Here is a 15,954-nt window from a genome sequence, read left to right on the forward strand (position 1 = left end):
TCCACTGATCCAAAGAAGAACATCCATTGATAGTTTCTGGTCCTGTGAGATCATGGAAATGTATCAATTGCTCTCCTCATAGTGACTTTTGTAGCCTGTTTTTAATATATTCCTGTCTTTAACAAGGCCACCTTAATTTAAATACAGTATGTGTTTCATGCAGGATTATTTGACCAATGACAATGACCAGGCGGTGGTAGAGATTTGTATCACTCGCATCACCACTGCCATCAGGGAGACAAGCTCCATCGAGAGGCACAGCACAGCCCTGGTAGGGCTCTGGGAGTCGTGTCTGGAACACAACCTCACGCCTCAAGGTGACAATTCCGAGGACACGCCGCACACCAAGATAGCCTCCGACATTACCAGCTGCATCCTGCAGGTACACACAGACACACACGCACACAGTCATGCACCTGCACAGTTAACTATGCAATGTGTTCTCTCTTGCTCGCTCAACAAAATCTGTTGAGGTGTGTTTAGCGTATTCTTGCTGACAGTATGAAATGATGTGCTTTCATCAGTAATTATCTGAAATTAATCGTGCATCGTACATTGCTCCTTAGGCATACTTAACAGAAAACTGCAGTCGCCACAGATTGTTTTGATATCTTCAGAGATTGAAGTTGGCATTAGTAGTGATGTGCACATTAATTATGGGGATGATTGGTCACGTTTTGGGGACATTAGGCAATATTCAACTTCTTTACACCTGTGGTCAGTTAAAACAGTTCCCTGCAGGTGCCTTATTGGTAGTCCGATAGCCGAGCCCGAAGAGCCGCACAGATTGTCAAGGTAGCACCGCAATTAAATTAGGGAAGAAGTCATGGGTCCCTTGGGCGATTGCCATCCATCCTGGTTAGAGTTTCATTCCAAACTCCGGTCTAAATATCAAGCCCACAAATTTTGCATGTAAAAGTGGGCATTCCTGTAGAGATCTTTCAAAAAAATGACCAGAAAACAAGCCTAAAATCACTACTGGGGAGGATTTTTGTTTTCTGCAGTCATCATTTTTAAGTCCAGAACTATAAGTCAAGGGTTTAATCAGTATTGAAGGAAAGTGGTATGGAGGAGTGGTTGGAGAAACTACTCAGAGAATGAGAGTTAGAATAAATAGCGCCATCTTGTGGGGCATACCAAAGTAGAGTTACCGCTGGGCCTGTGTATTCCCACACCAGATCTCCACAGCTACATGATGTAAGTAATGTTTGTCAGATTCTCTCCTCTCCGTTCTTCCTCCGTGTACTCGCTGTGGAAATAGGAATGTGCTTAATACCCCTGTAATCAGGTGGTGTCTTAGCGCACGCATGCACACACCGCCACACACACATACGCACACATATTTGACAAAAGCACCCGGTTTTGTTGCCCAAACTCCCAGCAGTCTTTTCAACTTCAGCTGCCCTTTCATTTCCTTTACCCTCTAGCCATATGTCTGCTTTGTGCTTCTTTGTGTTCTCACTTTGACTTCCTGTCGTTTGATCCACAGATGCTCAAACGGCCATTAGTCCACTGAGACGCAGAGTGAACATTTAGTCAAGCAATAATAGCATAGCACCAACATGCAGGAATAGTAGTCACATACAATTTTTTACATCATGCCATCAAGTGGCAGATTAGCAGGAATCTCCCTTTGCTGTCCTCGTCTTCACATACTCCATGCACTCATATCATAGCCATATCCGTTTCACCAATTGAGGGCGCTAGTGCGTCTCTGTCCACCTGCTGTTTGCTTTCGTGGGAGTTGTGCTCCCCCTGTCTGTATATCTTGTATTATTACTATTTTCTCAGATTCCTTAGTTAGTTAATTAGTGCATTACATTAGTGTCAAACAGATCTTGCTCACAAATAATACCTGTAAAAATACCTGTAGATTTTTTCACTAGTGAAATAATGTTTTGGCTAAACTCAAAAGTTTTCTACTGTTCTCAACTGGTGATCATTTTGTTGCTTGTTCCCTTATCTTCCTCTTTCTTTTTTCATAGAATTACAGTTGTCCGTCAGTCATGGTGTTGGCTGTCCCGGTGGCGGTGCGCTTCTTGGATACAGGGAACAGAGAGCTGAGCAGGAACATGTCCAGTTATCTCTCGCTGGCTGCTATAGTTGAGATTGATCTACTGGCTGAGCATACAGAGGCCATAACACTCAGCGTGCTTGCAGGTTGGACAATACTCATAATTATACTGATATAGCATGCATGTATCAATTGAATGCTTTGTCAGCTGCGATGTGACAGTGCTGAAATTGTTGACTCTGTGATAACGCTCTTGCTTCAAGCTGCGAGAAAGCGAGGAAACCGATAACGATGCCAAAAAGATCTTATCGTTACAATTGCACAAAATCCGCTGGTGCAGCCCGCCGGGGATGACAAACTGTTGGTGGTCCTTTTTAAAGCCAGACGATGACACAACCAAACAGTAGACGGATGATGAACTTTGAGGCCTTGAAAGCAACAACTCCCAATTATATTTTTCTTTTTGTGGTGTTTCGGCACATAAAACCGAGATCTGATATTTCACCCCTGCCAACCACGGGTGGAAGCGAATGTAAACAGTGCAACATAAACACAGAAAACATGCGCAAACACATGCAGCTCATATAAACAAAAACAGATGACCTCTTCACTCATGTGGTGCTCAGCAGCACTGTGTGAAGGAAACTACGCTGATGTAATGCATCGGTGAGGTGAATAATGGAGTTTGTGATATCGTGGTTATATGAGCATGACTGACAATGAAGTTCTCAGTCAAGATTTTAAAATGTCATCTATCAAGCAATACATCTTCAGCTGAGCAGCATGCATCTATTCTACTTTGCCTTGAGGGGCCGAGAGCAGGCAGCTCGAAAGCCATTCGAGCGTTCATTTTATTGTATTTTTTATTGGCTATAAAGCTCCTAATGCTCTTTATCCATCCTATTTGCTTTGAACTTATGAATCACCCAGAATTCTCAGCTCATGTGATCGAGGTCTTTTATTAATTCCTAAAATTGAAATTAAAATTGAATGAACAGCTTTTATGAAACTTTTATGATTAGTCTTCCTGATGATCAGAGAGTAGCAACTCAGCAACTCTGCTTTAAACTGTTTTATTAGGTCATCTCATCTTTATTATTATTATTATTATTATTATTAATAATAATAATAATATTCTTATTATTATCATTATTATTATTATTATTAATGTATTTAACTTTTCAATGTTATTTGGTGAATGTTCATACTGTCTTCACTTAAATTATTTAAATATACTTGCCTTTAACTTGGTTTTATTTACGTGGTTTAAGCCAGTATTTGATGTTTGCTCTGTGCAAATTACTGACAGTAAGATTCCTTTCAGTATGCATATATACTGTAGTTTAAATATGAGAGGAGTGTGAGTCAGTGTGTGCATGTGCGTGTAAGTTGCTTGTGCAGACAGGAAACACAAAATTAATGGACTGACATTACCCTAACGGACACAGTTGGAATCGGGAGCTAGCTAATATTGAAGCCACTTGAACCGTAACACGACCTACACATCATGCTAAAAGAAGCAATTCACAAAGGGGATAAGCGGCTCAGAAAATGAATGAATGGATAGCTGGAAGAACATCCTGTTGTTCAACAGTGTACAAATTACTGTAAACGTTGATGCTGCCTTGCCATTAGCAAATGGGTATGTTTTAAAAAAATTGACAATATATGGTGTAGAGAAAATTTACTATAATGACAAAATTGGATGTTTCATATTTTTCAGACCATGATGCTGTTTTTTTTTTTTTGTGCAAAAGTGAAATTTGTAACCCATTCCATTCGGTGAAAACGTAAGCAAACATAAATTGCGGATTTGAATACTGCCCAACCCTACTGCTTGAATTTTTTTCAGTAATTATTGTCCTATTATGTTATTGTATTTTTGTGTAAGGTATACAATAAAAATAATCATCCTTTAGCCACAATGGGAAATAGTTCTCTCAGAAATCAAAAACTTCGGCAAACAAATATACTATTATATGTTTATTCATCCCACATTCTCCGTCAAAATATATTTATGTGCAAATACATTCATTTTCACCCGTTGACATTACCAGGGAAACCAAATTCAGTTAATATATCTATACAGTATTCTACAAAACAATTTAACTCACAAAAGACCAGACCTTGTAAACATTCCCCTCACTTATATAAAAACAATGAAATCCAAATATAACAAATTTACAATGTAACTGTATTGCAAAAAATTATATATTACACTATGTGTAAAAAGTACTGAACAGCTAACTACGCAGACATAGAATGACTAATATACGTAAATGTAAACATGATGAGTACAAAGTAATCCAACAAACTTAACTTGGTGAGGCAAAAAGTGGAAAAAAAATACAACATTGCGTACAGCTGAAATGTTAAAAGTTATTTCTAGAGTCGGCTGAGTTTAGCAGAAAGTATGCACAGCAGTGTTTAGTCACAAGTATTGCCTGGATCACATAATGCATGGCTCATTACATTACAAAGTTTTTTTTACATGGTACCTTTTTTATTTAGTCCAACAGGAGACTAATCTGTGGATGGTCTTTAGTTTAGAAAAGCAAAGACCAAGTTTGACATGCCAAAAGATGGATTTTAGCCATGTATGACAAAACTAGACTTCTAATAATTACTTAAATGTATCAATAAAAGTAAATAAATGGCGCTACAACTAAAACATTTTTATTATTTTTGTCCTCTGGTTCCCCTCTCGTGTCTGCTGAGTTTTTATTTATTGGCTCAGAAGTTGCTCACTTTCACAATGGACTCTTTCTTTCACCCTAATTAGGTCTTTGGTAAACATCGCTCGCAGCACGCTTCCTGCTACAACACACTTTCCGAGATGAATGCTTGACAATGTTTGTGTGTTGCAATGAGGAACGAGTGTGACATGTAGCCTCAGTAAAAGTGATTGTGGTGCAAAAATAAACCATGAAATATTTTCATAAAGATGACATTTCCTCAGTTTTAGCATTAAAGTGATTTAAATGTTTGTGATAGGCAAGGTCAAGGCTTATGAATATTAGGGAGTCTATTTTAGTTGATAATTAGAGCGCCTCCATGTGGCACCATTTCTGTCACACCCCATGCCACTATGTTCCCTCTTTCCTCCCAGCCCTGGCCCTCTTTCAAAGCCATCTGGGAAATCTTCTCCTCTGGCAGCACTTTGTCCCACATGTTCACTCCCGTCATTTTGCCTGCAAATGCCAGCTTGGGATCAAACCCTGCCTCAAAGCCTGGCACCCCGTTCCCACTGCTGCTTGGGGTCAGAGGGCAGCAACCATTCCTTTCCTGTCCCAACTGGAGTGAGCCTCCATCTGGCAGAATGTGTCCTTCTGCCACTCCTGATGTAGAAGCAACCTTTTCCCCACCTGCCCACAAGGTTGCCAGGCCCTGCTCAGAGGACCAAGACCCGCATAGGTGAAGCCATTCTGTAGGACCATTTGCCTTGACTACACCTCGTGCCTCCACCAGATGAGTCTCTCCTCCAATGGTGAATAGGGCTGATGTGTGGCTGAGCAAGAGTTGGATCTCATATGGGTTGCGACGGTTGCCATAAGAGAACAGAACAGTCTTGTTGGAGACTGTGACTGGCTTCACCCACAGGCAGACAGTGAAAGAGGACAGTGAAAGAGGGACATCGGGTATAACTGAAGTGTAGATCCGACGTGAACGCATAGGGAAGAGGATGGCCATCTCATTACCTGTGTGAAAAGAAAGTGTATTGGAGATCACAAAAGATTGAATCAATCATCTGATGAGTCATGTACTTTTTGACAATTAATAAATGATGACACGTTGGAAAAAATTAAGTCAAATCCAGAGTCCACAGTTTACCTGCAGGCAGGTGTCTGCGCCGTGATGAACTTAGTACCTCCTGGATCTCCATTCTCGTCTGCTGCAGCATAGCCAAGGCTGCCTCCAAAGCTACTTCCTGTGTTGTAACTTCCTGCTCTCTGTGGGCAACTCTTCCACCCTGTGAAAGTTGCGATGTTTCTTTCGCACCTCCTCGGTGGCTGAAGCAGCTGGTTTCTAGCTTACCAAGTCGGGTTGCCTGGCTCCGTGTGGCAGAGAGAAGCTGTTGCAGCATTGCCTCCAGGTGGTTTGAATTCCCAACAGAATTTCCATCAGCGGTGGTAATGTAATCTCCAAATTTTAATCGTTCAAGGGATTCTCTTAGTCGGCCTTCCAACTGCAAGGCCAACCTCTTTCCCGCTGTCTCCACTGCAACCCCACATGAACCACCATACTGGGCCACAAATCTAGCCAACGGAACCAACATCAATAATTAAAACGGAGTTACTGCAATCTATTATGACTAAATACTGTGACGTTATGACTTGTGGATGATTCAAGTGATCATCCGTTTTTCGAAATTGTAAAATATTAGATGTTACTCAACGGGACCCAGATGCTTTTTGTCATTTTTGCATAAACATCCCATTCAGTCGTCCAACTGACCTGAGGATTTCCCCACGTAGAGACCCCATCTCCACTTTGACAATGTCATCGGCATACTGCAGAAGCATGTTCTCCCGCATCTGGCTATTCTCCAGCATTGAGAAAATTTTGTCCCACTTTGTGAGGTCTGGAGAACTACAGGGAGTTGCACTCGGTGTGGCTACAGATGGAAAAAGGAGAAAGAACAACTTAGTTAACATGACAAATTCCTCCTGCTAGTTTTCAATTGAAGTTTATTTTGTCTTTCTGCAACATCAAGTGTGAAGTACAAATATGGCTTGTAAAGTGGAACAAAAGTGTGAATCATTTTTCTACTGCTGGGTACCAAAGTAAGCAGCCTAATGTTGAGAATGACAAGTACATTGTCTGACATTGTGGTTGTGTTAACCGTTAGATTTGTTTGGATAAAAGGAATTCTGGTGATCATCCAAACCCTGGGGCACACCAAACAAATGGACCCAGGCAGCTTTAAGAGGTGGTCTTGCAAACAAAACTCTGGTGTGGTTCAGGACCATTGAGCAGAACTATGAGCGCTACATGGACCAGTGTCAACATGATTACGGAAAGCATTTGGAAGCCACACAACTGTAACATTTACGGAGGTGCCTGCCCAACCGTCAAGTGTAAAACTACACCCCTACGGTAACCTTTTGGGAGTTGCAGCTAATTAACATAATGCCATTTGGCGGGGCCCACTCTAAAAGCACCATTCATTACTAGCGCCAGATCAACCATGAAAGAATTTGGTCCCTTAGACAAAGGATCAGGTTGGTGAATTCCTCCAAGAAAAAACACTGTGAGGCATTTTGCCCTGCCAATGACTCACAAAAGTAGGTCAGAGAAACATTTCTTGGGGATTTCAGTGGGTCTGTAAATGAACTTGCATAATTTTGATCTTCACCTCATTACGTGACTTCGAATCATGGGGATGAGACAGTAAACCTTGCTGGGTGTGTTTTGAACACTTCATGTTCTCCAGAGTGGCTTTAGTGTTTTTGGTTAGAATTTCCAAATCAAAAAACACAATTTGAAGGCTTAATGCAAACAGATTTTAAAAATCAGAAACAAGAGTAACTTCAACATTATACGTTTGATTCTTTTTTCTTTTTGATAGAAATCATCCCTCATGATGTGACAGTAAAATTTGCCCCAACCAATCGGGGAAAAATATATAAGGATATTCTTACAGGTCAACCTTGTCATGTGACCTCAATTCAGTGAGCATCAAATTCAAGTTAACCCTAAAAAGAATTATTTCCATTATTTATTATGGGAAAAAATGTTGGAAGGACTACAAAAAGTTAAAAGAACTGTGCCATGGCCCCTCTCTCATATTCATAGACACATATTCAAATTCTGTTAAGGGTTAAATTGTCAGTGTCTTCTTTTGGGCTATCTCACTTTCTTCACTTTCATTTCTTTATGTCACTCTTTTCTATTAATGTGACCAATGTTGTCATTACACACAGTACTAGTAGTCATCTAAAGGATGTTCAGTTAGCTTTATAAAAACTGGGATGTTGCCCAAGTGACATTTGCTGCTGTTTAACTGTTGACGGTGCAAAGAGACCTCCTGCTAGGTTTAAATCAACAAACTTGTAAAATGCAAGCTGTGTGGTGTTAGGCGTGCACTTTGTTCATTTAGTTTGGCCTGAGATGATGAAATGTCCATAAGTTTCCAACAAATATAATTTGCAGCTTTGTCACGCCTGACAGAATACAGTGGAAGCCCCAAAGTTGTGAAATATTTGTTTGACTTCCAAGTTCTTATTTACAGCCTGTGTTTTGTTAGTTTTTATCTTGTTAGTTTGTTCAAATGTATAGACATTTTTTTTCAAGTGAAATTTTACCACTCCTAACTGCTAAGAAAAATGTTAAGTGAAACATTCAAATCTGGAGTTAATTGGTCAAGTGTAACACTTACGTTCTGGCGTCTCATCTTCTGTGATTTCGTTGTAGTAGGTGTCGGCATAGTTGACTTCGATATCGTCCTCATAGTTCAGAGTCAAACATACACATATCGACCACGCACCCACTGCCAGGGGGAGCTTCCAGTACAACATGCTGTTCTTCTGTGTGTGTTTGCCTATGTGTGAGTGAGTGTTCACAGGTGGCAGAACCAAACAGATGTGTGAGGAAAATGGCTGGCCTCCTTTGCGTTTCTCTCTGTGTTTGCGTGCATGTGAGGAAATTGTCTATCAGTCACCGTGGTCCCCTCCGGTCTCTCACTTTCTCCGGTCCACCGCTCTCTTTTTCAAGCTCTCCCTCCCTGATACCTCATGCAACATTTGTTCCTCCCCCTCCACATCCTCCCCTTCTTCCTCTCTACTGCTCCCATTCTTTCTGGTTAAATGCTGAGCAATCCTTGGCAACAAGCCGAGCGGTGTCGTCTACCCCAGCCAGATACGGAGATACAGAATGGGGTTTAGTGGATTAAACTCACGCACAAGTCTATGTTTTCCATTACTTAACACGTTTTCAGGGGAGGCATTCATTTGCTTTTACTATATTTGTATATAAACTGTTAACGTTCACATTAGAAAATTGGTCATAATACAAAGAAAGTGGAAGTCAATCAGCGTTCCACAAAGCAATGTTTGAACTAGCTATTTTTTCTCTTGTCTGATCGTGCAGAAGGGTTAGGGAACTTTTTATAAAGTCCTCCAATGGCCATGGAAATTTAATATCAAAAATATGATGTAAGCATTTTACAAATATGTATTATTCAATATTGGATTTTTGGATTGCATGGTGTAGTCTGGGTCAAAGGTCATTTTCTGTTAAGTTTTTAATGTGTAGTATTTTTTACCCCGATATTACAAAATCTGAGATAAATCTTCCAATCATCTTTTAACCTCCTCTTGTTTAGCCTGCTTAGAAATATTCTTCTGTGACTATATAGTGCTGCTGCTTTTTATAATGGTCATATTAAAATAAAACCAGACCATCGTCCTTACCTCCAAATGTTTTGAAAGCGCTCTTTGTGCCAATGAAATTTGAGCCGAGCCTCAGCCTGAGATCGAATACGGCAAAGCAGTGAGTAATGCGTCGTTGGAGGTAGCCTGTATGTCGTAATCAGACTTTACTGCCGCTGCACACAGGGAGAGGGAGATACAGGTAATGGAAGAAGAAACAGAGAGATTGATTTTTGCCCCATGCAGAGTTTGCATGTGCCCGTGTGAATAAGAGGCAGTTTTCTAAATGATTTTTAAATTGCTTCACTGTTTTCTACACTATTATTTGTGACTCAGAAAATCTTTTGATGATGTTGGTTATGTGTGAAGATTACACATATGTTTCCTTGTGTGGGACCATGTGTGCTTTTGTCTGTTTGGTGTTGCCGATGGACCTAATCACTTCCTCATGGGATTTGAGGATTTGGCTACTCAGCCTTCTTGTGTGTCTTTTTGTGTCTCTTTGCATAGTTGTGTATTGTACTTGGTCGTTAAATGGGTAGAAGTTTGGTTTCGTGAGGTACATTTTAATGTTGTTGAAATTGTTGCTGTTCAGTTGTAATTTTGTGTTACCTTAGAATTTCATAAAAACTGAATCTAATGTAATCTAGTATAATATCCAACAAAATATAATCCAATCCCAAAACATTTTTTTTGAAACAATGATTGATAAGTTTGGGTAAGTTTGAAGTATTGAAAATGAAGTTGATCCAAAATGTATGACTTGAATTTATACTGCCAGAAAGTTAAGAATCTTGACCTTATTTTTGTTGTGCATATTTTATGGCAGTAGCACTGTTGCACCCTCATAAGCAGTAATAGAAACAAATCACAGCACGTCATCCTTTTTATGAATGTGTAAATTAGATGTTGGAAACCTAACGCAAGCTTGAGAAATACCATTTACTTTCTGACAATCCTGACTCACACTGAAATAATGTAAAGTGGCATTCAAATAGAAAAGCAGTTTTCATGTTCAGTCACTACTGACTCAGCAGTATGAAATGCTGTCCGACTCATTGGGCAATATCGCAGATTGTTCCTTAACTTCATACATAAATGGTAACTACTTTACAAGAACTTAAAAACAAGCCATAGCCAAGCATGGTGGGTGGAAGCTCTTGGCATTGAAGCTACAGGTAATTAAAAATGCCAGAATTTACTGCGAGATACTGATGCAGAGCACGATCCCCTTCCTTGGGAAACCGGACCACGAGGCGTTCTTCCAACAATATAACGACCCCACAAACAGCCACCACAGACCTAAACTCGAACCCACGAACTCTGTAATGTTGTCTTGGAATGGAAGAGGATTCCAGTGTCAACCTGGGAATCCTTGGTTTAAAAAAAAAAAATGGTGGTCACATAAAATGTTGACACATTTTCACTTTGGGGTGCATTAACTTTTGTTGCCAGTGGTTTAGACCATAATGACTGTGCGTCCACTTATTTTGATGGAGCAATACATTTAAATGGATATAATGAACTCTTGACCAGTATTTTAAAAATTATGGTCTCCCTGATAGAAGTTTTTTTTCCTGTGCCTTAATGTGACCGTCACTCCCCCCTTCACATATTTGAGATGTTCAAGTGACATATATGACTTTAGGAACAGCATACCCATGTGGGATACAAGCTAACAAACATTTGCTCACAGATCTTTTTTGTGTGCTCATGTGACACCGGCCACCAAGATTTATTGAGCTAATTGACCCCCGGTAGAAAACAGTCAATAAATCCAAGAACATTTAGAAAGAAAACTGAACATTTAATTCTGTGTGCTACATGAACTGCACACAGATGACAGGTTATATGATATTGTATGATTATTAAGGAGACATCCTTATTGGCTGGAAATGTGCATTTGACTAAGAAGTTCCACTTCAATTTGCGGTGTTGATGTGCTGTCATTTTGATGTTTACAAAAGTTTCACTGTACTTAACATTGGAACAAATACAGCTTTGTTATACAACTTGGTTTGTCTTGCACAACTAACCAGTGAGGACAGGTCAAATTTAAAGGTGATATATCACGTAAGACATTTCTGCGGAATGGCAGAAAAAACAATCGTAATTTATGGTCCATGTCAAGCAATCTCGAGACACGCTGGAAAGGGGGTCATATATTAAATGCCAGACAGTGTTTCTTTTTAATATTTCAAAAGTGAGCAGAGAAAGCAAAAATACAGCTGTGGTTGGAGAGAAGAACAGCTGTGGTGTTCACGTACAGCACGTCTTCATAAATCCAACTTTTGAGGCAGCTGTAATGGTTTGTATGCACAATTTTAACTTAATGATTTTGACATTTTAGCAGTTCTGTTACCACAGTAATTTTCTGTGTTTTCCTTCCCATTATGTAATTACCTAAATATGTCACCTTTGTTTGAGTTTGGCCGGGAACCAGCCTTGGGTGTATCCTACATCTCACCCAAAATCAACTGGGATAGGCTCCAGTTCACCTAGGTCCCTAAGGCCCCCTAATGACAACAAGCCATATAGAAGTGATGTTGGTCTTTCGGGATGCTGGGTTGTGTTGTCAATTGGGGCTGGGAAGGTCAAATTCGACACTTCGGGTTGACTCATTTGTGAATCAGTATTGATTTCAGGTGCTGTAAATGATTGTTAACTGATCAATATCTAAGGGAGCAAGAAGGAATTGGGAACAAGTGACTAGAAGTATTATTAGGTGAATTTTGAGTGTGTCAAAATTGTGTTCAACCAAGATCTTGTCCAGATGGAGTTTAATGATTAAATTTCCCTTCAGTGTACTTGAGCTAAATGAATGAACATCCAATCAATCCAGGATTGGCATGAAGGATGAACATTTGCGTTTTTATTCATTTCCACTGCAAATGATAAGAGTAAAATGTTGTTACTTTTAATCAAAAGTAAGCAATTCAGCAAAATTTCCCCGTCCGACATTTGTCCTTCGTCCACCTCTTGGGCACCCTTTTGTCATCGGCAAATAAATATTAGATTATTGTTGTCGGCAAACATGATTTGACTATACCAGATTAGCCCCGATATCATTCTTGCATGAAACAGCACACTAGCGTCTTACGTAGGAAATAAATAGACCAGCACCAGGTGCAGCATACAATGTGGTCTTAAAGATTTCCCATCACAGGAGATTTAGTCTTTCGGGTGAGTTGGGATTTAAAAACAACACGGCAGAAATCAACCAGTGTATGCAGAGCTTTAAAGGAAATGCTGGAAGTTTTCGCACTGTATATATTATTTTCCCACATGCTCTCCATGTGTTTAGACATGCACATGCCTGAGGGTCCAATAGTATAACTCCTAAATCCCCCACAGAGTATTCCTATGCGGACCTTTAAAATTCCTCAGAAGAATCCCATAAAAGCTCAGCTTCAGTCTTTAAAAAGCTTTGTTTTTGTACATGCCCTCTACAGTATGTGTCTAGTTTTATGAAGAGCCAAGTCTTAAGTGTGCTGGAAGAGGAAATGGAGATAATGAGATTGAAAGATTGATGCATCCTTTCGATATTTATTGGTGACCTTGCCACAGCTTTTACACATCCGACAAAAGCAGTTCGTTAAGATGAGTTATAACTATGGATCATCTTGTTGTAAAACCAGAAGCCCAAATAAAAATATGACCTGTGGTTTCTTTTTATTTTTTTGCTGAACATGATCCAAATGAAAATATGATCTGTGTTCAGTGTCTCTTCCTGTCTGTCCGCAGGCAACCACATGCTCCTCCGTGTGCTCCCCTCAGTCTACCCCAGACAACCTAATGTCATACACCGTCACCTTGGCAAGCTCACTGCTATAATGTCACAGCTGGATTCCGCAGAACAGCAACACCTGATCAGACTGCTTCAAATGGTGGCTGAGCAGCATCCGCTGGTGAGGTTGTATTTATCTTGTGTGTGTTGCTTGACGGAATGTCAGGACTAAAGAGGGTGTGGGAGGAAAAAAAAATGTCAACATTGCTCTAATGCACAGACAACACCACCCAACACGTTATGATCAAAATAAAATGTTTACTTCCGAGCAACTCAATGTTAAAGAGTTGGTCATGTCATATTTTTAGGTGACTAATTGTTCAGTTCTCAACCATAACTATCTGTTAATAATAGTAAAAAAAATCATACTCCAGCCGTGTCCCTAAAAATGTCTCGTTCATCACTGCCATCTTAAAACGACTGTTTCGAATGTTCTGAGTTTCAATGTGACGCAAATGTGATTATTCAGTTGAAGTGACTTAAACTGAAGCAGCAGGAGTGTTCTGCAATCGTCTGATCCAGTGCTGTCTCATTGTGGATAATGAGGAGGAACAGTTCACTGCCAGAGTGTTTCCAGACGGTCCTACAGTCATGTCTTTGTTTATCATCAGTCACCATACTGTTCATCTCATTCTACTCACCTCTGAGAGAGACTTATTCACCCTTCCGCTTGCTCAATCTGCGCACTACCAAAACCTTGTGTTCCTAAACTCATGGTAAAAGTATGAATTCAACTTTGTTTTCAGATGTTGAGCCCCCAGGTGCCTGCCCTTGTCAGTTACCTAGGCAACCAGTCTCTAATTGAGGCCATTCTAGGCACTCTGGTGGATGTGGCTCAAGCCAGCCCCTCCTCGTTGGTCAGCTGTCTGCCAAAGCTCAGGACTGTGGGACAACAATGGCCTGCTCTTTTGGGGCACGTGGCCAAAATCCACGGTGCTGTGGGCATCATCAATGAGGTACGCATAAACACACACGCAATTATACTTGTAGCACACACAATAAACAACCGACTCATGGGGAAAGTGTTTGGAGATACCAACTAGTGGACTGCGTTGAAGGCCTGGCTGCATTCTTGCGTACTGAGTTGCAATGATTCAATTTAACCAACTCATTAAAAATCGTGACTAGACTAAATAAGTCAACAAAGAATCCCATCCATCTGTCTGTCTGTTCATCCCTCCATCCGTCTGTCCATCCGTCCATCCATCTTTTATACCGAGGTCGCAAAAAGCTGGAGCTTAGCCCAACTGACTAACTGAAAGGCAAACTACATTCTGGACTGATCGCCAGTAGTTGCAGACAACAGTGACTGAGTGAAGAATAAACCCATGCTGGCTGCACCAAAATCAGGCAAATGCACCACACCACCATCAGTGACTCAGAATAAATAAATTACAATATATGTGTTTTTGATTTGTTTTGTTTTATTAATGTCACTATAGCAAATGGAAATTATTGACACTTTATAAAGATAATTGGCAGCACCACTTTTCATTCTCACTGTAGCAAATGGACATGATTGACACTTTATAAAGATAGATGGCAGCACCACTTTTCATACGTCCTCTATGTGAAATACAAAACCCAACTTTAGCACACACAAACACGTAGTTTGTGATCATTTGTTGGTGTCCTGTACTTTTTCCACATTGGAACTATTTGGAAACTAAGGCTTGGTTTTCTGGGAAATGACGCAGCAGAGACCTCCTAGTGATGGCAGTGCCTCCTGTAAGTTAGTGTTGCCCCCCACACACACACTTACTGGTTGCACAACTTTCTCTTTCTTCCTTTAGCTCCAGAAGGACTTCATTTATATTCATTGTCTTTATTGTTTTGTTTGGTCCAAACATATCATATTAATCAATTATCTCAGTGAGACGTCAAAAATATAAAACACTGCATTGTACAGAAGAAAGCACTGGTGTCCTGGGGCTCTATTTTTTTTTTAGATTGCGCATGTGGAAATGGTGGCGTAACCTTTTGTAACCTTTTATCGGTTACCTGTATCTACTGGTTTTGTGAACGCGCAAGTCTCGCTGTGTGAGTTTGAAAATTAGGGAGACCGTTCTGGGCTATGCTGGGTGTTCTAGCATTGCGAGGGGTGTGTTGTTTGACATACGGTCCCTGCACCTGACAATGTGGTGGATGAAAGTTACTACACTCTACGCATAGAGGAATATATTCTGAGCCGCGAGGACATGTCATATGTCATTTCTAAATCTGACACTGTCATTCTGCCACATTTAAAGAAAAGACCTTCTGAGTTCTGGTTTTGAATCAAGTTGGCTCTGATCATGCCTACAATGGTGCAAACCACCTTTTTTTTTTTAAAAATACACCTTCTTGCATAAGTCTGCAAAATTACTAACACGTGGACTAATCAGCCTCTCCATGACAAGAGTAGCACTGTATTTGCACTAGTTATAAAAAAGAGTTTGTTATTGACCATGTGACTGTGTGTTATTTATTAGTTGCAATGTTATTTTGTGCTTTTAGGTACAGTCTGAATCTCTCCATGGAATTTGAACTTTATCTTTTATCAGTCCAGGATAATTTTTGGGGAGAACATAAAACTAATAGTGCAATTGGCTAGCAAAGAGCCCAGGGTGAACCACAGCTTTTGCCAAAGTCATCTGGGATAAGCTCCAGTTTTGCTGCAAGACCAAAGAGCGGTATAGAAACTCAATGCAGTTACTTTTCCTTTCAACTTGAAAAATAAAGAAAGTTCCAAAGTTCATTCTTTTGGATTTTTTTTCTCCAGGAACTATTCCCATGATTTTTGC

The 15,954-nt window shown here is 40.2% G+C and overlaps 2 protein-coding genes across 3 annotated transcripts in view; one reads left to right on the forward strand and one right to left on the reverse strand.

Moving 5' to 3' along the window:
* veph1 (ventricular zone expressed PH domain-containing 1) overlaps positions 1-15,954 on the forward strand; it is a 43,646-nt gene that overhangs the window by 6,828 nt on the left and 20,864 nt on the right. For both annotated transcript variants that reach the window (XM_088381664.1, XM_088381665.1), the window contains exons 3-6: positions 164-382; positions 1,986-2,160; positions 13,129-13,292; positions 13,918-14,127. In XM_088381664.1, coding sequence (XP_088237790.1) covers positions 164-382; positions 1,986-2,160; positions 13,129-13,292; positions 13,918-14,127 — 768 coding nt within the window. The remainder of the gene's footprint in view (positions 1-163; positions 383-1,985; positions 2,161-13,128; positions 13,293-13,917; positions 14,128-15,954) is intronic.
* On the reverse strand, positions 3,983-8,720 carry ptx3a (pentraxin 3, long a). Its single transcript, XM_088381887.1, has 4 exons — positions 8,394-8,720; positions 6,470-6,629; positions 5,846-6,270; positions 3,983-5,712 (listed from the first exon to the last, which is right to left on the reverse strand). Exons 1-4 carry the CDS (start codon positions 8,530-8,532, stop codon positions 5,045-5,047), a joined length of 1,392 nt encoding a protein of 463 aa, XP_088238013.1. The 5' UTR covers positions 8,533-8,720; the 3' UTR covers positions 3,983-5,044.

The sequence above is a fragment of the Syngnathus floridae genome, chromosome 7, assembly GCF_059516105.1.
Source record: "Syngnathus floridae isolate MCC-2025c chromosome 7, RoL_Sflo_1.0, whole genome shotgun sequence".
NCBI classification, from domain to species: domain Eukaryota; kingdom Metazoa; phylum Chordata; class Actinopteri; order Syngnathiformes; family Syngnathidae; genus Syngnathus; species Syngnathus floridae.